Here is a 23,361-nt window from a genome sequence, read left to right as displayed (position 1 = left end):
ATAAATCTGTAATATCAGGAAAAATGTCATTTTAGTGGCATACAGTTGAAATATTAAAGACATTTGTTTTTTTTAAGTGGTGATATGAGAAAGTGCATTTTTTCCAAAAATATTTGGACAATTAGTGTGTGGAAAATGTATTATTATAGGAAAAAAATCAAAATAGTCTGAGAATAAAGTCCAGAAGAAAAATGACAAAGATTATTTAAGACGAAAGTTGAAATAAGTTTGGACCCCCCTGGTTTAGAGTGGGAGGGTATTAGTATCGTCATTGTGTAATAGAGATGAGAAGCTTAAACATGAAGGAAAGTAACTGGAACAACATGCACTCCTGCTGGGTTTATCCCCGTTTCATGTCCAACGTAACACTCAGTGGATAAACATGACGTTTGATGACTACACTGCAAGAACAATGTCGTGACATTTCCATTATTTTTCATTCGTCGTGTGAGCTTGTGACATTTTGCATCACAAAAAATGTCACCGCAATATTAACTTCTGTCTCCGCTCCCATTAAATCCCACGATGAGATTTTGATAAGATAGCGGCCCGTGTACAATATCGCTGTTCACTTGACTTCACTCAGATTTAAGAAAAAAACCCAAAAAACCCAACATGGTGGTTTTGTCGTTAAAATGAACGGGTAGCGGCAAGCCACAAACCGGGTTAATACACAGCGTAATCTCCTGTTGCCCTTGTTGTGTCAAGCGGCTGCTGAAACACAACAAAAGCGAGTCGATTCTTTGACTTAAGAACACTTCAAAGACCACTGGGGGATTTGTCGACATATACTGTATATACACCGGAGGGGAGTGGAAAAAGTGGATTACACCGAAATAAATACATTATAAAGCCAACATTGAGAAATGGAGACAGGCTCACTAATAAGACAAGGACTGATGCTTACTGGGAGTAATTATCTTAAGGCAAGGTAGGTTCTTCAATCAAAACACTTAATAGGATTTGTTTTATAATTAGTCAGCGACCCTTGACTGCACTGCATGTCGAGTGGTATTATCATCAATTCATCAGTGAAGAGTACAGCACAACCGGCTCCCAGGAATTTTAATCTTTATACATTTCCAATTTGATTACTTTCTTCATTTGGATTGCGCACGGTGGAACCTCCGAAAACAAACACAATCCATTGCAATTCCAGTAACTCCTTCCAAACTGTGACCATAATACAACTTTTAATTGTACAGGCAATGTTTTAAGTAGCATTTTAACGTGCTTAACTCAAGTAGACACGTGACTTTCTCTCTCATGCTCCTTGTTGTCACACGTACTAATTTGTACGACATTTAATACAGCACTTTTCCTGAAAATGTTGGTCGGATCCCAATTTCATGAGCTCTGTGTTCTAGAACTGTATTATCCAATGATTACATACGCGACAATAAGTTAGAACATATTCTTTGGTTCAGGCCTTGTGCTGTACACAAGCTTACATTACAGTGCTAACTGAAAATGTGTGGGGCCTGAGATGAGATTGAGCTCAAGGTGACTGTACTACCAGCGCCACAAATGCGGAACCTTGCTTATTTCTTGTTTTGGGGGTTTAGTGACCCCCCCCCCCCCCCCCCCCCCATATATTGCAAAATGACCAAAGTGTTGAACTCCAGTTTGAGTACGAGTGTAGTTTTAGATAATATCTTGGCCCCCTGACAGTTACATAAACAAGTTTCGGGCCACATAGAAAGGTAACAGACACATATGCACCGTTACAACCGTTACAACTCCAAGGAAAAGATAGTCCGTCATTACCAACACATCATTACCAAGTGAATATACACAATCAGAGGGTAGGCTTGACTTGGCGCAGCCTCATTTCAGGATTCTGCCCTGTATTTGATTTGGAAATGTTTTAATTTAAAGATCTTTTAAAAACAATTAGAATCATACAGAAAATATGCCCAACACAGCTGTGTTGAGTGCCCAAAGTGCAGCCCAGGGGCCGTTTGTGGCCCGCAGCTCATTTTTGAATGGCTGGCGGGATTTTGTAGAAACATAATTAAAAAAAAAAAGCTAAATAAGCAAAATGTTGAAATCTTGACACAAAAAACACCAATAATTACACATCAAGTTTTGTTTTTAAATATACAAAATATTTAGCTTTTTTCTTCTTATTTTTACCAAATTAAAAATATCCAAATGTCAAACGGTTTGGACACCCGTGTGTTATAGTTTGTGTTACAGTTACAGTCGTCCCTCGTTTATAAGCGGTTAATTGGTTCCAGACCCGACCTCGATAAATGAATTCCTGCAATTTTGGATTCAATGTTAAATGGAATTTCATAGTTAGAGCATCGAAAACCTGCTTATGGCTTTCTAAATACATTTTTTTTAACATTACTAGAGCCCTGTAGAAACGAAAACACCCCTATAGTCCAATTAACACTCATTCATTGTTTACGCCACATTGCAACTCTTATTCTGCAGGGACTCCAGACGGCCGCTAGCAGGCAAATTATTTTTTCCAAACCTAAGAAGCCAAAACCGTACCGCTTCCACACGGACTAGGAGGATAACTCATTTTCACTCTATCATGTCGGACATGCCTTGTCTGACTTCATGCGGTGTTAAGGTAATAATGTTTTGTCATTACTGCCACCTAGTGACCAGAATACTACGTTTCACATGTATTTACACATGTTTTGACGAATAATACATGTAGACCACAGTCACAGTGGTCATTTATTAAAACTGCAATATTGCGAGGGACGACTGTAGTTCTGTTGCTCATACCGTGCGGTTGGTGCAGATGGGAGTGAAGGCATTGGTCCCGCAGGTAAACAGCCGGTTCCCATTCACCAGCAGCACCCTGATGTAGTTCTGGCACTCCTCCTGTGAAAACACGTCAGCGAGCAGTTAACATGCTGAAAGCCGAGCCATTATCTCTATTGACAAGCAGTAGCATCGGGCACTGGGACTAAATTCCACCTTGTCCTTACAAACACCGGCCACCGCGGGAGGGCTACTCTGAAACGTGGCCAAGCTTGACCAGAGTGCCATCAAGTCTAATGCCTCTCAAGCCAACAGGAAGCACGGGATCAGAGTCAGACAGATAACCGATCAGATCCAGTGAGGGTAGGAGAGCGCCACCCTGGATTAGTTTCAAAAATTGCCTTGACTGGCCGGCAAGTGAAATAAAAAGTGTAGCCTTGTATACTTCACTCAATCTTGTTTCTTCCCAGCTTGCTGCTCCCGACATGACTCAATTCACTTTGCTCTCAACTATAGTTAAGTACACACTCCACCACTCTATTCTGGACTCACTCTTCCGCTCAGACTTTGGCGTGGGCTCGCAGCAAAACCACTTAGCGAGAGCCTCGCGAGAAATAAAGCAGGCCTGACAGAGTGATTGATTTATTGAATGATTGATTGCCGGCGTGAACTTTGCCTTGCGGGGCTGTCAGTGAAGTTTTGCCGGCGATCTCCATCAACAAGCCCACGACAAATGGAACGGTGTTTGTGTCAAGAGTGCAGCGATTGTTTTGTTTTTTTAGCCCCCAGACAGGGTGATAACTTTCATAGAAAGTTCAAACAGCAAAGCCCACGGTCACATCCAACATACCGCAAGGTCTGACACTTCATTCGGGGACTGAAATTGAGCAAGATTGGTTGAATAACCTGACCGCCATCAAGCAAAACGTCTTGCAGGAACACTGGTGGGACTTTGCAACTTACTGCTCATAAGTCATTGACCATTTGTCTGATGCTTATAAAACCTTGGAGGATACCTGCATTAAATGCATGCAAACATGTCTTCCAATGCATTTTGAGCACAACCCACAGGGGGCGCCACATATGTCATTTACAGTCATCTTTAAACTAGGGGCCCCCAATGGTCATTAAGTCACAACACACTTTGTAATCAATTTTATTTTTATGTATTTTAAATTATTTTTAAAAATATGCATTTACATTATCTAATTATTATTTAATAAACATTAAATTATTTTTAAAAGAATTATTTAATTCACACTTTTTTTTCATGGGGTGTCCAAAGGCGGTCCAAAGAGCATCACCGATCAAAACAAAGCCCCCATGTCCATGTATTTCTTTTCTGTAGGTGTTTAGCTTGTGTGTTCATGCCTGTTAGCATCCTGTTATGCTTATGTAATTGTGTTGTATGCAACTCCCTCTCCAATAAATAACAGCATATTTAAAAAAAAATGCTTCCCCTGCTTCATTGCTACTTTTATGGAAACCTCCCGACTAATGTTGCACATCTGCATTGCAATACAGGGGCTCATGTTTTTCGAAAACAAAACAGAAGCAGTAATAAGGACCTGTCAACTCAATTTACCTCTTTTTACTGCAGTTGCAATGAATCAAGCGCATTACAGGGATGAAAATTGCTTTTAGATTTACTCTTATCTTACAATAGCTTAACGGCTGGTGGATATATAAAATAAGCCGGCATAAGGCTTGCCAGCGACACAAGGAAGCCCTTTAATGCTATTCTTAGTGTAAATCACCGTTTATTCTCACAGGGGAAAGGAAAACAATTTGACTCTCAAGGACTGAGGTAGGTTTGGTCTGTAATTCAGGGGGATCTTTTGCCAGCGAACCTCTGCCTGCTAACCAGCGTTTATGTCAAGTTAAACATGGGTTCACGCAAGCTCGCATGCATCAAAGCTGGTTAAATCACCTCAAGTTTAGTTCTGTTGAAAACCAGCTGTTTGGTACACTTTAGTAAAGCGGTGTTGCTTCCGCATTGTCACGCAATTTGCCGTGGCAATGCGTGTCATTTGTTTATTTACTTATGGCAAGCCTAAAATGCGCAAAGACTGGTTTGCGCACTGTTTGCCGATAAATTATGCACTTGGCACGCAATTTGTGACCGAAAATGGTGTGCATTTGCATAAAATGACCACTACCCGCACAACTTTGTCAACACGCAAAGAGCATCGGTACGCATTGGTACGCATTGTCACCACTTCCCGCAACCGTGAAGCAGTCGTGGCGGTATTGGCTCCCGCAGTGTCCCGCGCAAATTTGGCAAGTGCACAAAAAGCAAGGAGAGTCTCGCAGCTGCAGAAAGAGAATGCACAAAGAGCAGGAAGGCGGCATTGTTAGGAACTGTGGAGCTGTCGGGTGTTTGACCTCCAGTATGCAAAGACAGACGGCGGTGGTGAAAAATAAAAAAACTTTTAAAGCAGGTGCCAGAAAAACAGAAAGCAACAGAGAAAAAAGGCTCTGTGAAAAAAAACATACACGGCAGATTTAGGCAGTAGCAACAGGCCAAGGTACCGACTCGGTGACAGCTCAGGTGAAGTACACGAAGGTAATGAGCAAAGAAACAATGAACCTTTCAAACCCCACTAATTAAGATTGCCACTGGCAGGAAGCGCAGCACATCAAAATAAGAGCGCAGGACAGGAAGTGCTGACTCCTGTCCTGCGGAACATGATGGGTATAAACTTAAAAAAAAAAAAAAACAAAAGGAGGCAAGGACAGTGTGGGAGAGGGAATTGCTGACTAAAAAGACATCGCTTCGGGCATTTAGCTCACTTAAAAATTCATAAGGAAAATCCAAGAGGCTACAGAAGTGACTGGAGAATTCCCTCCGACTTGCTCCAAGAAGGGAATGAGATTGTTTAGGCATTGGTTGCTGTGCGTTCACGACCACGCAACCAGCCGTGCAGTTTACACATACTTCACACCTGTTGACGACCAATTTACGTTACTGGCACGCATAACTGATTACCACAGTGGGAACAAAATGCGTGCAACTGCAAACAAAGCTCATGACTGTCCAAGCTTGATAAATGAGCAAGGAAACTGAGAAAAACTGTCTAGAAACACTGCTGAGCAGAAGGAGAGGCTCCTGACCTTTTACTTACTGTAGACGTCGCTGAAATGGAGAGATTCATGACGGGTCTACCTTGACTGTGTCAGTTCTCCAAAATCTGCAAGCACAGCTGGTTCAATGCAGCGTCTACTCCATTTTAGCAAAACAAAGTCACTGTATGATGTCACAATGGCACCTCTATGGTGTCACCAGCACAACTACTTTTATGCTTTTCATCCCAGTTTGCCCATTTCCCAACTCATTCTCATCACATTGTGAATGCATCAAAGACAGAGAAGGATTCCCTTGCAAAGATGGTCAAACCCATTCATTTGTCTTTGCCCTGTCTCTTTTTGACCCATGTCGCCGTCAGGTTTGCGTGTGTGGGTTCCAGCTCCTCATCAAGGAGAAAAAGCCGGTACTGGATGGAGGTCTATTTGGGATGAGCGGCAAGCAGAAACCTCCCAAATCAGACACCAATCCTACCGTTCCGTCCGTCCGAAACAAGCCACAAAAGCAAGTTGTGATTTGCAACCGAGGCTTCATTCACAATGTCAGAGTTCCGCGTGAGGAGCCGCGTGATAAGTCATTAAGTCTTTCCGCTTTTGAGTACGACAAGATCCTTGCGAGAGTCAGGGGTCCGAGTTTCTTGGAGAAGGAGAAGGACGCTTTCGAAAACGCTTCTCAGAAAAGGAAAGACGATAGTAAGGCTGCAGCAGAAAGGAGGCGTCAGATAATTGAGAAGGACCTTCGCTCTTTCAAGCAGGAGACAGAGGCGGACTTGCAGGCTAAAAGACAAGGTTTTGAACGTTACAAACACATGCGCTGCAAAGCCCAAATGGAGACGGACACTCACATCTTAAAGATGGACACGCGTATTCAGCGTTGCAAGATCCAAGCCGAGCTCGACACCCAGCTGGCCTGGAGAAAGCAGTGCGAGGCTGTGGAGTTCTCCAAAAACAAGGCGGAGTTTGAGAGGATGCTGAGTAGTCACCAGGAGCAGCTCCGCAAGCATGAGGAGACGGAGAAAAAGCGGCGGGAGGAAGGACGTTACCATTTGCAGGTCCTGAAGAGTCAGATTAGGGAACGGGAAGAAGCTGCCATCGACCGGCATCGAGAGAGAATCTCCATGAGCCAAAGCATTACCGACGAGGATCGGCTCAAACTTAGATGCATCGATGAGCTCAAGGAGGAGCGGCTTAATGAGCTCAAAGCTTGCGGGATCCCAGAGAAATACTGCAATTATGTAAGGAGGAAGACCACGCAAGAGAGTGAGAAGCGCATGCAGTATCAGTACCACGCACAATGATCTACGCGCAACACGGAGCAATGAACACTTGCATTTGGAGTACTCATATGCCCATCCGCAAGCAGCACCAAAGAGCAAACTTCCACTTAAGTTTTATCAGTACTGCGTTACGAGAAAACCAAAGAACCCAGGAGAAGGATTACCTTGATTAAACTGATGTTTGCACGCTTCTCGCTAATTTTGGCTAGAGATGCAAATAATTGTTTCATCTTGACATACTGTAAGCTAGCAAAAGAAGTGCAATTCTTGACTGCAACCTGCAGAGGCGCTGTTCAACCTCAATGAGTTCCAGGCTATTGCAACTCAACTCAACACCGCCATCAAAACAGGAGTTCAGTCAGAAAGGAACGAGGACATTTTGCCCATTCCGAGTTACTCCAACTCTGTAGTTTACCTAATTCCAGTAGCACATGTTTACCTGTGGATCTGATTGGTCAGGAATGGATGTAGCAAGCAAAACATTCATCCAATCACCTTCCAAGTTTACTTTTGTTTTATGTCTTACTTCAGTGCCTAACCTTATGCAAGAATTTGTGGTACTAAAACTCTCAGAAAGCCAACCGCAGTGTCTCTCCTCCATCTTTGACACACTTCTTACTCAAACTGGCAATAGTGTAACTTCATAGTGTGCATGTTGAGAAATGCAAACTAAACTAATAATGGGATCACTGTCTGCAGGGGTTATGATCCGATACCACCCGCCATTAGCGCAGTGCGGTAATCCCTTGGCAAATTTCCCCACTTTATTCTTTGATTTTTTAAATAAATTATCACTGTTTTGTGGTCAACTACGGCCTATTAGTAAAAAAAAAAAAATTATGTTTAATCAAATTTTATGTATTTTTGCCTAAATTAAGCAATTTCCAAGCATAAAAATGGCTAAATGTACAAAAATATAAGGCATTCAAAAGACATCATCACTAGGTTGCTGGGGTATGCTGGAGCTAATCCCAGCTGATGTTGGACAAGAGGCGGGGTACACCCTGGACTTGTTGCCAGCCAATCGCAGGGCACGTATAGACAACCCTTCACACTCACATTCATACCTGTGGACAATTTTAGAGTCGCCAGTTTTTGTGTTTTGGAATGTGGGAGGAAGCCGGGTGCCCGGAGGTAACCCACGTGTGCAGGGGGAGAACATGCAAACTCCAAACTCCATGTCCAACAAACCCAAATCTTCCAGATCTACTGACTGTGTGGCCAACATGCTAACCACTAGGCCACCGTGCGGCCCATTCAGAAGATGTAGTGTATTGATATAGTGTAATATTGGCTTGAGTGGTGGCTGACAGCAGCTCCTGTGTGAATGCTGTATCATTTTTTAAAATTTAGAATCAATGTAGTTTGTGCACACTAAGAATGGAGGTAAGAATGATTCATGACAACACTACTGTTAAAACAAAACAAAAAAAATAGCGGCGGCTCAGAAGTACAAACCATGGCTCCGGGGGGGTTTACTAGCCGACAAAAGCCAGTATCTTCTACGATGATAAAGTGTCGGTCATCAAGCGCCATCATTTCTATGATGACATCAGATCGTTTTAGCTTAGCCCCTGGGCATCATGTAGTCAGAATGCTATAAGCTCGGTCACATGACATTTTCATACTGTAATGATGGCTGAATGACACAACGGCAGGGTGACTGTAGAAAAGTCAGCCTTTTATTTGAAGCAGACATCAGGGGTCTTGCAGGCAAATGCTAAAATACCGCAAGGACCGAGGTCAACACTTCCTAGTTCTGTCCGCCTACGGACCTTATTTCCTAAAGCTTGCTCGAACCCAGTACACAGAATGTCACTGCCATCTATAGTCCACACCTTGATCAGCAGCTCAGAATCTACGGTTACACGATTTGACGGCAAGATTGGTGATCGAATGATCAAATAGTCGACTATTTTAAGATCGTTAGACGCAGCTGATCTCATTGTAATGATATCATGGTTCCATCTCTACATAACAAAGCCCAAGATGTGACTTCATAGTGATGTCGAGTGTGTGCTCAGATTGTGATGTCACCCATCATCTCTGAAGTGGGTTTTTAAATGTTGGTCTTTGTGTTGACATCACGGGAGATAAGACTGGGATTTGTTTGGGGAAATCTTCATTTTCTACTGGTCTTGGGTGAGCTGGAGCCTATCCCAGCTGACCTTGGGCTGGAGGCGAGCTGCAAAACCACAGGGCGCGGAGATATTTTTCATCCGACTGCGGCGTGAACGACATAATCATGAGTCTAACGTCGTCATCTTTAAGGGGACAAAGTCGGCACTTAATGAAGGACCCGACCTCTCCCAATTCCAGTGTGCCTCTGATCCAAGTGCTTCCAAAAAAGACTTTTGTAATCTGCAACCGTGGCGTCATTTACAACGTCAGAGTCCCACGTGACAGGCTGCGGGTACAATCCATCACTCTTACAACCGCGGAGCATGAGCGGATCCTCGCAAGAGCCACGGGCCGCAGCATGATTGAAGAAGAGTTGGAGGTCTTGAAAAAGGCCGCGCAAAAAAAGAAAGATGACATAAAGGCTGCGGAGGGAAGAAAGCGGCAGATAATTGAAAAGGACCTTTTCGCAATCAGGGATGAGGCGGAGCAAGAGCTGCAGGCTCGGAGGAAGGCCTACGACCGCTATCAGCACCTACGGGAAAAAGCCTACATAGAGAAGGACAACCAAATCAAGAAGCTCGACAGGTGGATTTTAAACAGTAAGATCCAGATGGAGCGCGACAAGCAGCTCCTCTGGAAAGAGCACTGCGAGTCCATCGAGATTTCCAAAGAGAAGGCCGAGTTCGAGCGGGTGCTCAAGTGCACGCAGGAGGCGCTGCTCAAACATGAGGAGACTGAGAAGAAGCGCTTGGTGAAAGCTCACCACCACTTGGAAGTCATCAAGGAGCAGGTGAGGGAACGCGAGCAAGCGGCCCTCGCCAAGCGCCGACAGAGACTCTACGAGGACAGCAACGCCAGGGAGAAGAATGTGCAGAAAGTTCGGTGGCTGAATGAATTCAAAGAGGAGAGGCTTAAAGAACTCAAAGTTTGCGGGATCCCGGAAAAATACTGCAGTTATGTGAGGAGGAAGCTCGCACAAGATGAAGCCAGGTGCTGGCAGAATCAGTAGCACGCACAGCAATCTGTGAGCAACACGGAGCAGTGGCCACACTTGCATTTGGAGTTCTCATACGCCCATCTGGAAGCAGCACCAAAGAGCAAACTCTGACTCAAGTTTGTAAATGATGGCTGTCATAATGGCAGTTTTATCAGAACACAGGAAAACCAAAGAGCCCAGCAGAAGGATGATATTGATTTCATCGAAGACTCGATTGTGTGGAAATAGTTTCATCTTGACGTAAGGCAAAAAGAAGTGCACTTCTTGACTGCGAGAACAGAGGCGCTGTTCAACCTCAACAAGTCCCGCGCTGTTACAACACTGCCATTGAATCAGGAGTTCAGAACATCCGAGCAAGAGAGATCATCCCACCGCAATAAAAATACTCTTCATTGATGTTTAATAGAACAAGGACATTTTGCCCATTCCTAGTTGCTTGTCAAGCTCATGCTGTGTAGTTTACTCAATAGTATTAACACATGTGTACCTGTGGATCCGATTGGCCTGTAACGCAAGAAGCCGGCAGAAAATTCATCCAATCAAGTTCCAAGTTTTTGTTTTGTTCCATGTTTTAAGTGCCAAACCTTATGCAAGAATTTGTGGTACTAAAACTCTCAGAAACCCAACCTTACAGTGTCTCTCCTCCATTTTTGACACACTTCTTACAAACTGACTATAGTGTAACGTCATATTCATTACGAAGCTAAATACATAGAAGCAGAATCCAAGCTTAAGCTCCATACAGTGTAGACTTTACAGTAAATACTGTAGGTATTCACCACTAATGAATGGTATTTAACAATGAGGACGTCCTTCTCCTGCAGCGTCATTACCTCTTTTCCTGTAGATGGGGTGCCACCAGCAGGAAGAACAAGGTACTTGTGCTGGGGAAGTGTGCTAGTGGGCTTCCTAGCATGTTTTGTGTTTGGATTTTTCGACATGAAATTGCAGGACATCCCTATCAGCATTGTAGTCCATTAACAGCGACTTACCCCCCCACTTGGTCTCGTGAGTCCAGTTCTGGTCAGAATTCTGTCATGACGAACGCAGTTCCACTTAGTTGCTGGGGACAATTAAGTAAAGAGTTTGGCTTTCTAAACAATATGCTTTCACAAGGTTAATACGCTCCGCCGTATCCCTGCGCACTAAACAAGCTGAAGTAGATGCAAGCGTCTTGGTCACATACACAACAATGCACAGGCGACAGTGTGTGGGAATACGGCGGGAGACAAACATAACGCTGAGCGTTTTGTGAGGTCTGATTTTTTTTAGAAGGCATTTTTGTGATGCAAATGTATTATATTGTTTTGAGAAGCCAAACTCTTTACTTTATTGTCCCCAGCAACTAAGCAGAACTACGATCATCACAGAAATCTGACCAGAACTGGACTTCGGAGACCAAGTGGGGGGTAAGTCGCTGTTAATGGACTACAATGCTGATGGGGACGTCATACAACTTCAGGTCAAAAAATCCAAACTATCCCTTTAATCGCACCGTAAGATAGTGGTTCGAGTTGACGACCCTCTGTTCTTCTGTGCCGTGTATTTGCTAAGCTACTTTTAGTGAAGATCCTCCTCTGACCATTTCCTGTACTAAACCTTATACAAAAAAAATTATATAATTTTTATTTGTTGAACTCAGAAATATATAATTTTTTAAAAAGTAAATTATATTTATTTATTATTTTTTATTTGACCCAAAAATGAAAATTACCTATACATTTTTACACATATATTATCAGTATCCTAAAATTTAGGTATATAAAGCACACATGGGTTTTATATATAAACACAAGTTTTTCCCAAAAAAACTACCCCCCCAAAATGTGTAAAATATTTTTATAATACAGATATACCTATATACCTATAAAGCATATAGATTTTTATAGTAATTTTTTTTTATATTTGTGTGAAAACCCATGCATTTGTTTGCATTAGAATTAGAATTTGTTAAAAATTATATAAAATTTCTTTATTATCTAATGTTTTTAAAATATATATTTGTAATATAACAATATTTTTTAATAGGCTTTTGTATTTGTATTTTCTTGTTTTATAAGAAAATACTTTTGGGGGGACGGGGAACCCAATTGAAAAAATCCACAAATTTGCGGGGTTGTGAGTTCCAAATCGTGAATATGCGAGGATCCACGGAAATATGCAATATATGCCTACAGAACGTCACATTATGTATGAAACAATGTTATGAAGGTCAGTCTTTTTCCTCACCATATGCAGCATCCTTTCCTGGAATATTCATTTTTAACTAGTTGATGTTGTGTGGGTTTGATATGCACCAAGCCCGGAGAAAAATGGTCCACAGTTTGACTTCATTCTGGCAGAATTCACAGCGAGTAAACCCACTCATACCTGCACATGCAATGTATACAGAATATGATACGGTAATGAGACCCAACACATCTCGAGGTGGTGATATCGTGCTCCCATTACTCAGTAACAAAGCCAAGCTATGACTTCATAGTGATGTCGTAGTGTGTGCTCAGAGTGTGATGTCGCCGATCATCTCTAATTTAAAGTCGTGTCAGTTTTTACATGTCAATCTTTGTGCTGACATCTCATTTGTTTGAATAACGGCGGCAGATGAAACTGGGATTTGTTGGGGGGAATTTTAATATTCGAAGGGTCTTGGGTGAGCTGGAGCCTCTCCCAGCTGACCCGAGGCTGGAGGAGGGCTGCACCCTGGAGTGAGCACACGTCAATCATATTTTTCATTTGACTCGGACACGAACAACATAACCATGAGTGTGACGTCATCTTTAGGGAGACAAAGTCGGTACTGCATGAAGGACCCGGCCTCTCAGAATGATAGAGGTCTATTTGGGATGGATGCCAATCCCAGGGTTCCCCTGATCCGAATGCACCCGAAAAAGGCAATTGTAATCTGCAACCAAGGCTTCATTTACAACGTCAGAGTCCCACGTGATGAGCTGCATGTTAAAAGATTCAGTCTTACAACCGCCGAGCATGATCAGATCATTGCAAGAGCCACAGGCCCGAGCATCCTTGAAAAAGAGTTGGAAGTCTTGAAAAAGGCAGCACGAAAAAAGAAAGATGACTTAAAGGCTGCTGAGGTGAGAAAGCGGCAGATAATTGAGAAGGACCTTTTTGCTATCAAGCACGAGGCGGAGCAAGACCTGCAGGCTCGGAAGAATGCCTACGACCGCTATCAGCACCATCGTGAGAGAGCTATCATGGAGAAGGACAATCAAATCAAGAAACTCGACAGGTGGATTTTAAACAGTAAGATCCAGACGGAGCGTGACAAGCAGCTCCTCTGGAAACAACACTGCGAGTCCATGGAGATTTCCAAAGAGAAGGCCGAGTTCGATCGGGTGCTCAAGTGCACGCAGGAGGCGCTGCTCAAACAGGAGGAGACTGAGAAGAAGCGCTTGGTGAATGCTCACGACCATTTAGAAAGCATCAAGAAGCAGGTGAGGGAACGCGAGCAGGAGGCCCTAGTCAAGCGCCATGAGAAACTCTACGAGGACAGAAACGCCAAGGAGAAGAATCTGCAGAAAATTCAGTGGCTGGATGAATTCAAGGAGGAGAGGCTTAAAGAACTCAAAGCTTGCGGGATCCCGGAAAAATACTGCAGTTTTGTGAGGAGGAAAACAAAACAAGACGAAGTGAACCCTTACCAATACCATTACCGTTCGGCTATCACACAAGCTCAATTACCCCGATGGATAACATGTTCCGTTAAAGGACAGACAACGCAGCAAGAGCCACAGAGTCTAAATCCTTTCCCGCCATTACCGCCAATCCCCACAAAGGACGCACCTCAAGAAGAAGATGCAAACCCACCCACAGATCTCTGACATCCCCTATTCATCACATGTTCCTCTTTCCACGACTCAAAGACCTGATTTATAAGTTGTATCAACAATTATTCATAAATATAATACTGCTCAGTTTTGATGAATTGAACAGTATTTTTATTGAGGTTGCAGTGCTGTAAAACTGCACTGCACCATGCACAGGTGTACCTAATATTTTGGTTATTACCTCTGCTGGTGGAGGTGGTTATGTTTTTGTGTTCTGTGTTTGTTTGTACGCTTGATACCAGCATAATAAAAAAAAAGGTTGTGTATTTGGTGTGTTTTTGTGCGACCCAAGAAGGGATAACTACACAACACAAGTGCTATCTAAGTTGACTCTGGTTCAAGCCATGTGCATGTGCAGGGGCGGACCAGTCGAGTTCCACTGGTGCCGTGACCCGGATGAGCGGTTTAGGGAGGGGAGTGTAATGTTCACAAGCAGGGATGGCTGTGCGAGTAAACCTCACTCCCTGACACCTTAAAGAGATGTGCTGGACGACGAGTAGACAGCTCTGCCTTTGAGCTCATCAGCTCAACTCTCATCTGTGGACCCTGGTCCAGGGCGGCCCTTTGTCACATCCTGTTCATAACCTCTGTGGACAGAATTTCTAGGTGCAGCCAGGGCGTGGAGGGGATCCCATTTGGAGCCTGCAAGATTGGGTCTCTGCTTTTTGCAGATGATGTGATTCTGCTGGCTTCATTGAGCCTTCAGCTCTCAATAGATCGGTTCGCAGCAGACTGAAACGGCTGGTGTGGCAATCGGTGCCTCCTAGTCTGAGTCCATGGTACTCGGTCGGAAAAGGGTGGAATGTCATCTCCGGCTTGGGGATGACATCCTGCCCCAAGTGGACAAGTACCTCGGGGTCTTGTTCACAAGCATGTGAGACCAACAGGATTGTTATGGCGTCTGCAGTGATGCGGACTCTCAGTCAGTCCGTCGTGGGAAAGAAGGAGCTGAGCGGTCGATCTACGTTTCTGCCCTCATCAAATAGTCATGAGCTTTGGGGAGTGACCGAAAGAACCAGATCGTGGGTAAAAGCGGATTTAATGAGTTTCCTCCATTGGGAGGCTGGGCTCTCCCTTGGAGATAGGGTGAGAAGCACTACCATCCGGCAGAAACTCTGAGTAGAACCGCTGCCTCCCTGCATTGAGATGAGCCAGATGAGGTGGCTCTGTCATCTGATCAGGATGCCTCCCTGCTAAGGTGTTCAAGGCACGTCCAACTGGTAGGAGACCTCGGGGAAGACCCAGGACTCGACGGAGAGACTATGTCTCTCAACTGGCCTGGGAAAGCCTCAGCGTCCGTCGGGAAGAGCCGGACGAAGCAGCCTGGGAGAGGGAAGTCTGGGCTTGTTGTCTTAGGCTGCTGCCCCTGCGACCTGACCTTGGATAAGTGAACGAAGATGGATGTATCTAATGCTACGTCAGGCTGAACGTTCGGGTCATGCATATCCGACCTTTACGTCATTGCCGTGCGAGAGTTGGGGAAAGGTACTCACAGAGTAACAGACAGGATTAAACCCAACAGACAGCAGTTTTGTTTGGATAATTAAGAGTTCTGTCGCATAATGCGTCACAAATGTGGTCCGGCCAGGTTATGTGCTTTTGGTCCCAAGATAAAAATGCCAATTTGAATGCGACCATTTACGTATTTTTCATTTTGGTCTGGATAAAAACCTGAAACATGACCAATCTAATCTCCCGATGATGATTTTCTTGTAGATCAGCCAAAGAGTGCATGAAAAGTGGACAAAGTAAATGGTCTTTCACTTGTATAGCACTTTTCCACCTCCAACCTCAAAGCGCTACTGATACTCCTACTTTACCTACTGATGACGCAGCATCGGGAGCAACTGGGGGTTCAGTATCTTGCTCAACGACACGTCGACACAATCACGGGAGGACGGAGGATCGAACCTGCAACCTTCAGGTTGAGAGAAGACCACTCTACCACCTCAGTCATGCCGTCTTCACACGTCTTTAAAACAGAAATGTAACCTACAAGATGCATGCTGACTTAATTCTGGTTAGCTGACACAAACCAGAGGCTACACAGTACATGTCATCATCGTGACACTTCAAACGCAGAGACTCACTGACATACCTCAGACTTCCCTCGGCTGAAGCAGGCTCCCTTGGTGAACTCATCACAGTGCCACTCGGCCTCCTGCAGAAAGAAAAGAAAAGTATCATCAGGCTCCCTCCCAACCATTTTCAGGTCAAGAAAAAAAAAATCATCATGTCAGCGTGAACCACTTGGAAAAAGCACTCAACAAAACAATATCAGACCCACAAAACTGGCACACTCTCAACGTTTGTCAACAGACAGAAGCCTGTAGCACACAGAGAAATAATGAAAAACTACACAATGAATTTGATACGCCGGCCGCATCGCTGATTTCTGCATGCAGATTGATAGGCGGGGTGGATTAAAGCAGAGGCTAGTCGTGTATGAATTTGTCATTATACGCGCGCGCGCGCACACACACACGCACACACACACACACGCGCACGCACACACACACACACACACAGTTTCTAAGCCATGTTAAATACAGACACAGAATCCAATTAAAGCGCAGACCTCAAGAAGCGAGAGGCGAGAGTGCACACAGCAGAATGCCAATTTGATTTATGCAATGGGGGGGTTAAAAAAAAAAACATTTGAAAGTATCACTGTGATTTACGTGTGAGGCTGAAAGCGTTGACATTAGGTGAAGGCACCAGCATGCTCCAATTTCTTCTGTTTCATTTCAAAGTGACCTTTTGGAGAACCTTTATTATTTAAAATCTATTTTCTTAGTAAAAATCAGTGCTGCTAATGTTGTGGCACGCATATCGTCATGATTAGGATTGAGCTTAAAGCGAGGAGTAAGCTAAGGGAGTCTGGTACCATTTAAAGAGGATATTGCGTATTAATGCGAGCTGGACAGCCTCTTCTCACTGCGAGCGAGTCAATTCACATTCCACTCCTGAACTGGCTGGTTTGTGACCACGGATGTGAACCTCAAACAGCGAAACAGCCGAGACCCAGCGGAACTGGCCTCTGGACTCAGGAAAGCAAAGCGGACGCTTTTATCATTATGCTGCCGTTTATCATCAAAAGTCCATTTTTGGACTACCTTATGCTGTCATTACATATTAAAGACGGGAATCCTTTCAATTGGGAATGTGCTGCAAGCCGAGCTCGCCCCTTTATCTGATAGCCTGACCATCAAGGCGTCATTAGGAAACATTAAAAGCTCATTAACCTGCAGTTGTTCAGCTACTGTGCCATTGGAATGAATCTGTCTGCCATGGAAACTTTTCTATTATGGAATTATTCTAAATATTGCAGGGCAAAGACCACTTCCTGCAGCTTAAAGGAAAAGAGGCCTCAGCAGATGACAGGATGGTAATGAACTGGATCATATTAAGATAAATAGTGGCACCACAATGAACTTTTAAGCAAAGTTGTATTTTTTTTAAGATTACAGTATTGACTTGAATATAAGACGACCTCTCTTTTTCCAAGACCTATATTTTGAAATGTTTTAAAAATACAAACAAATCCATCATATGATTTTAAATGTAATGTAATGTTTTATTATCTTAAAATTAGCATCATAATGCCTTCTGTTTGCCAACTTGTCCAACCTTTGAGGCACATTTTTCATCTCTCCAGGTGAGTGACAGGAAGAAAAGCTGTGAAAAGTCATGTGGTGTTTCCCTTGTTGATTTACATGAATAACTCTAGATCCCTGAATATAAGACAACCTGGGGGACTTTGGGAAAAAATAACGATGCTTGGCAAAAAAAACCTGAGTGAGGCACAAAAACATTGATTAGAACAAACATTTTATCTCTTTGTACCAGCTTCAAAATTATTACAGACATAGGGTGAATGAAATTTCTTTCTCCAGAAATAACAGCCTATTTGGGAGGGAAAATTGACCAAAAATCTGCATATTTACGGGCTTGCAAATACAGAATCATGACAGTGCAGGGATCCACTGTAGTGAAAATATCACAAAATATTATTTAACATTTATTGGATTTTACCATCACGGTATACTTTTTTGTGGAGAAACTTATACAAAATAAAATTCTGATTTTAATATAAATTTTTCATATTTTTATATAAGATATACTGCATTTCTGTGTGTGTGTATGTATGTATCTGTAAAATATTTTACATCAAATCTAACAATTTTTGCATAAAAATAGAGACAAATAAACTTGGGTTAATACGACATTTTGAAAATCTAGCTTGGAAACAAATTGAAAGACACTTTCTTTTGTCAATGGCAGCATTCAGGCATGTGCAGGAGGTAGAATTGAATAATAATTCAAATTGAAGGCACTTCGGGTATGAATACGAAGTTTGTATCGTTAATCATGCTAGGCATGAGGTGACACAGCGTTAAATAAAAATACACACAGACGTTGTGCGTGTCACTCAAGTGTTACTACAGTGGGTGAGCAGTCCTCAGAGATGATTCATCACTGTGCTTCAGCCTCTTGTCAGCCTTCAAACCAGAGTGAGATTGTTAGCAAGCCGTGGGCGCGGTGCAGACAGCGAGTGAGTGGGCACACGGGGGGAGATAAATAGAAAACAAGGACAGGACAGACAGTTGGATAAATAAGGGGGAGATGAAAATACAACAAACAACGCTAAATAGGATAGGCAGAATGAGGAAGACTTGTGGATGTGGGCAGGGCAAAGTAGTCAGTGAAGGAGTGAGTGAGGAGCATGATGATGGAAGGAGGAGGTTCATGGTGCACGTTCTCTGCTGGCAGCTGTCTGACTGCATGTCTCATCATTAGGACTGACATCAAGAGATGGACAGTTTGGACTCAGGAATTGCTCATATTGCTATATTTTGATGCTCCGGCACAATATTTACTATTCAAACGGTCTTTGCATTTACATACCCGTGCTTTGTGAAAACCTTCAAGAATTTGGAGTCAGAGACAGCGCACGGTTTCAAGTTCGCTCAAGTTTAGGGCCTTTAGGGGCCGACAAGAAAGCAGGTGTGACGTGTGTTTTTCGAGCAAGTGTCCTATTGTGACGACAATGGAATGGCACATTTTTGCAATTGGATTACTGGTTTGGCTCCTCTGCTAAAGTATGCTTGTGCAAGATACTAAATGTATGCCTTTATTTTGAATTTATCCATTTATTTATCAATTTATCCCTTTCATTCGTCATTTATATGCATTTAGAATTGCATGGAAAACTATCATAAAACATGTTTCGTGTTAGCATTTTTGAGACTTGTGGTGTAGCTGTGTTATTTAGCAAAGAACTACAGAGTCAGCCGTTGATGACATCATAGACAGGAGACCGCACTGACTTCCACTTCCTGTTTTCATGCATTAGCAAGCTGCTAACAACGATGTTTTGTGATAAAAAATGCATTAAAAACACAGTTGGACTCACGCAGTGCATTACTACCATGACAAGACGCATTACTCAAACTGATGCAAAATTTGGGTGTAAATTTTCAGCGTTAACCAATCCTTGGGTTCCACTTTAAACTAAAAGTTTGGTACTGTCCCTTGAGAATACATAAACATATACTGGCTGCTGTATGTCCTCTAACTTGACCAAACTAATAATTCTTGTTTCTTTCCACGTGACTGGAGAGCGCTTAAAGTGGGCCAAGGAGAAGAAGTACATTCTGTTTGCTCTTGTCAGTGTTTTGCAGATAAGCCAGCGTGGGGGTTGACAGCGAGAGGAAAGCCACTTCGGGCTGTGGGAATAAAAACATGTAAAAGTAGCAGATGTCAACTCCAATCATCACGGCCAAAGGCAGGACCAGACTGACTCTTGGTCCGGGGTCTTACTTTTCTCACTTCAAGCCTTATGAAATCTCCCCGCCACTCCATTTGAGTAGACACTTGACCGTTCATGTCAACGCTATTTATGATGTCCCTTAGTGCCTTTTCTTCTATGAGAGCCTTCCCTGTGCAAAGACCTTTAAGACCTTAGCCAAACGTGTGACTTCAAACAACATACGATCAATAAAAGTTTAAAGATAGGACACCTGTTGCCTTGATGTGACAAAAGGCTTCATAGCTGTCATAAATATGTAATACATGTACTATGCTCGTTGGACACGCAGCAGCTTTAGCTTTTAAATTCAAACAAAAAGCCGTTTGTGCTGATAAGCCATACACTGCTGATGCATGATGACTGCTATAGGGTGAAATCACAAAGACAACCGCAGCTTAGCTCGTTTCGGCTAATTTTCCACACCTTGCAACCAGAAATCCCATGCAACGCTTGTGAAAATGGGTGAAAACCACCATCTTAAACATAGGTTTCATGAGGTCCTCTAGCTAGTACTTGTACATTCGTACAAGCTGACATTTATATCGGATATCTGTCGGATATCTGTCCGATATCAGTGAAAAATCCGATTATATCAGCCTGCATCTAGAATCTTTGATACAGGCAGTCCTATCCAGCACTACGATCCGGATAAAGCCCACGTGATCAAAACAGCAGCATGTGCTAAGATATGGTGACCAAATGTCTTGCTTTCCCAGGACATGGACTGGTTTTCATCATTTGTCAGTGGGCCATTAAACGGGCGGCATTAGAGCACTCTGATGCACGTGTCTTTGTGGAGAGTTAACTCTCAAGGAAAGAGAGTTATTCCTCTGATGCTTGCCCAGTCGTGTAAAATTGGGGACATCATGCCACAACGGCAGTTCAAATCCCCTGCGACTTTAGAGGGCACATTTCACCTGTAAATTTTGGTTCCTGTCCAAAACTTAACAAGCATTTAATTTCAGGTTCCTGTGTTGTTCTGTTTTTGGAAATGTTTGCGTCTGTTGCGGCCGGAAACCAAGCCAAGCTAAAGGTGACTATAGGGGTACTATTTCATGTCTAGAGAGCTCTAATAATGTTAACCATATTTAGAAGTTTGTAAACAGGTTTTCTATGCCATACCGACAAAAATATTCAATTTATAAATTAGGAATCCTACTTTATGGAAACTCACTTATTACGGTGGGGTCTGGAACTAATTTACCAGCAATAAACGAGGGGTCACTGAGTCATTAACGGCAGAAAAAACAATACAGATATAAAGCGATCTCATTTTTATGCAAATATTTGTCATTATAGGAAATCCCTGGTACCTAATTCTGTGGCCAAGGAGTGTATTTTCCAATGCCATCCTTAGCGTAGGATCAATGGGCACTGCACTTGCCTGAAGTCAGCTGGGATAGGCTCCACCATAGCCGCGACCCTCGTGAGGATAAGCGGCATAGAAGATGGTTGGTTGGATGGCACTGCTTAAAATGTGAGCACAACCACATCTGAGAAGGGAAAATATTCAGTGCCTCACGGCCACACAAATTTAAAATACATGTGAATCCAGGGAGAGAGGCCATCAAATTTCAATGCACCCCGTTTGAAGGCAGAATAGAAACCACAGAAGGAAGGCAAACACTTGAGAAGGTGTTAAATGTCAGAGGAGCACCTGCGCTCTTTAAAATTCAGCACTCTTCTGCCCAACTCGGAAAATCTGCTGCAGTCAAATGCAAAGCAGGGGCGAGCGCGCGGGTCATTTCAAAGAGTACATTCAGGAGCGGCAGTGGCTCAGGAAGAAGAGCAGGCCGTCCAGAAACTGGAGGGTTGGTGGTCCGAACACAGCCCCCTCCAGTACAGTCCACAGTGGTGTCATTTGGTTGTTTGGCAAATTGCAGTCTATTATCATTATGAAATTATTCCAAGCTTTTGTTTTTTTGTTTTTTTTAAACCCACCGCTGGTTACGGTGGGACAGGAGGCCGGGTTTTCAAAAAGATAATGTAACATTCTGTACACATGTATTGCATATTATGGTGGATATTATGGCATAGTCACGATTCGGCACTCACGACCCTGCAAATGTATGCAATGTATGCATAGTTTGAAAATACTTTCTTATAAAACAATTGTAATATAAAAACCTATCAAATGTTTTTTATATTACAAATAATATAAAACATATTGACATTTATTTAATAAAATGTTGTATAATTTACCACAATTTTTTTTACACAAATATAAAAACATTGTAATATAAAAACCTATACATTTTTAGAGGTATATATTTGTAAAGTAAAAAAATACATGTTTACAGTTTTAATTACTGTTGCCAAAATGCTGCAAAAAGCCAAAGAAAAGGTAAAACACATGCAGAGATGTTATTCCTCTGACTCTCGCAGAGTTGAAGTTTCGTTTGAGGAGGCCTTGTCTTCTCCTTTTATCTGACCAGGTGAACAAGTTGCCGTTTCGAAATGAGGCATTGATTGATGGGATTGGCGGAAATCTCCTTGTTGAATCCCACTGAGCAGGATGGATTAAAGCAGGACGGATGATGAAGAAAGCCGGATCTTCAAAAAGCATGTGCACGCATCCAAAACGACCCCAACCCCAACTCGTCCTTCCTTCTCACAGCTTCCTTCTTTCCACAAACAAACCTAGCCTCTTATGTCATTTCATCATTTTTACTCATTTTCCTTTCCAGGCATCTTTGTGTCAACACGGCTCCCGCTCTTTTGTCTTTGTTCCATTGAGCCATTCCCTTTCCCCTGTTGCCTTGCTTGCCGCTCTTCCTCCAGCTCCGTCCTGGCTCTCCCGGGTATAAATGGCGAACATCAAAGACATCTCGCTGCTACCACCAACAAATAAACCGAGGCTGTGTCAGTGTTTGGATGCTAACTCTGCAGGACCTCAAACGTTTATGGGGGCAGTAGAGGACATGTGCCTACAACCCCCCTCCAGCCACCTGCAGGAGAATAGCATCAGAATACTGGTTGCTGGACACATGCCAGTTTTGTTCCCGAACACTGCCAGGCGCCCTTAAGCAAGTCACTAAGCATCTGACTGGGACGACACGGGCCCCTCACCCTTACATGTTTCCCCCTGGGATGGATGCCATTTGTGTGGGCTTTCCAGTTGCAGCATAACAAGGCCTAACATAATAAAACAACATTAAAAATGGTGCATTCCATCATAAATGGATGAAGAAAGTATTAAACTAGAAGTGATGGGAATTCTGTCACTGTTAAGAGATAACTCGGCTCAATAAAGAGTCAGCTTTAACTTTCATGTGCAAGTTACTTGTGTTAGAAAAATGTGTTGTATCATATTCCTTAGAGTGAATGCAATGTGATTTGTGTCCTGTTATGCAGTATTTATTTACAGTCTCCCTCATGTGCTACATAGAACGATACTGTATGTATAATAGACAGAATAGTTCTCCATATGCAAATAACCAAGGGTGTCTGGGCATGCGAGGCTGCCCTTCAGTGTCTCAGTCCCTCTCACTAGGAGAC

The 23,361-nt window shown here is 43.1% G+C and overlaps 2 protein-coding genes across 6 annotated transcripts in view; both read right to left on the bottom strand.

Annotated features, from left to right (window-relative positions):
* si:dkey-118j18.2 (uncharacterized) overlaps positions 1 to 23,361 on the bottom strand; it is a 192,338-nt gene that overhangs the window by 80,593 nt on the left and 88,384 nt on the right. The window lies entirely within an intron of this gene.
* Positions 1 to 23,361, bottom strand: part of sema5a (sema domain, seven thrombospondin repeats (type 1 and type 1-like), transmembrane domain (TM) and short cytoplasmic domain, (semaphorin) 5A) — a 133,092-nt gene that overhangs the window by 52,299 nt on the left and 57,432 nt on the right. For all 5 annotated transcript variants that reach the window (XR_008567328.1, XR_008567329.1, XM_054765309.1 and 2 more), the window contains 2 exons: positions 16,150 to 16,212; positions 2,749 to 2,847 (listed from right to left, as the gene is read on the bottom strand). Coding sequence is in view for 3 of the 5 variants with exons in the window: in XM_054765309.1 (XP_054621284.1) it covers positions 2,749 to 2,847; positions 16,150 to 16,212 (162 nt within the window). In the remaining 2 variants the exon portion in view is untranslated. The remainder of the gene's footprint in view (positions 1 to 2,748; positions 2,848 to 16,149; positions 16,213 to 23,361) is intronic.

The sequence above is a fragment of the Dunckerocampus dactyliophorus genome, chromosome 21 (genome assembly GCF_027744805.1).
Source record: "Dunckerocampus dactyliophorus isolate RoL2022-P2 chromosome 21, RoL_Ddac_1.1, whole genome shotgun sequence".
Lineage (NCBI taxonomy): Eukaryota > Metazoa > Chordata > Actinopteri > Syngnathiformes > Syngnathidae > Dunckerocampus > Dunckerocampus dactyliophorus.
The sequence above is the reverse complement of the archived record's forward strand: the minus strand, read 5'-3'. Positions and strand labels throughout refer to the sequence as shown.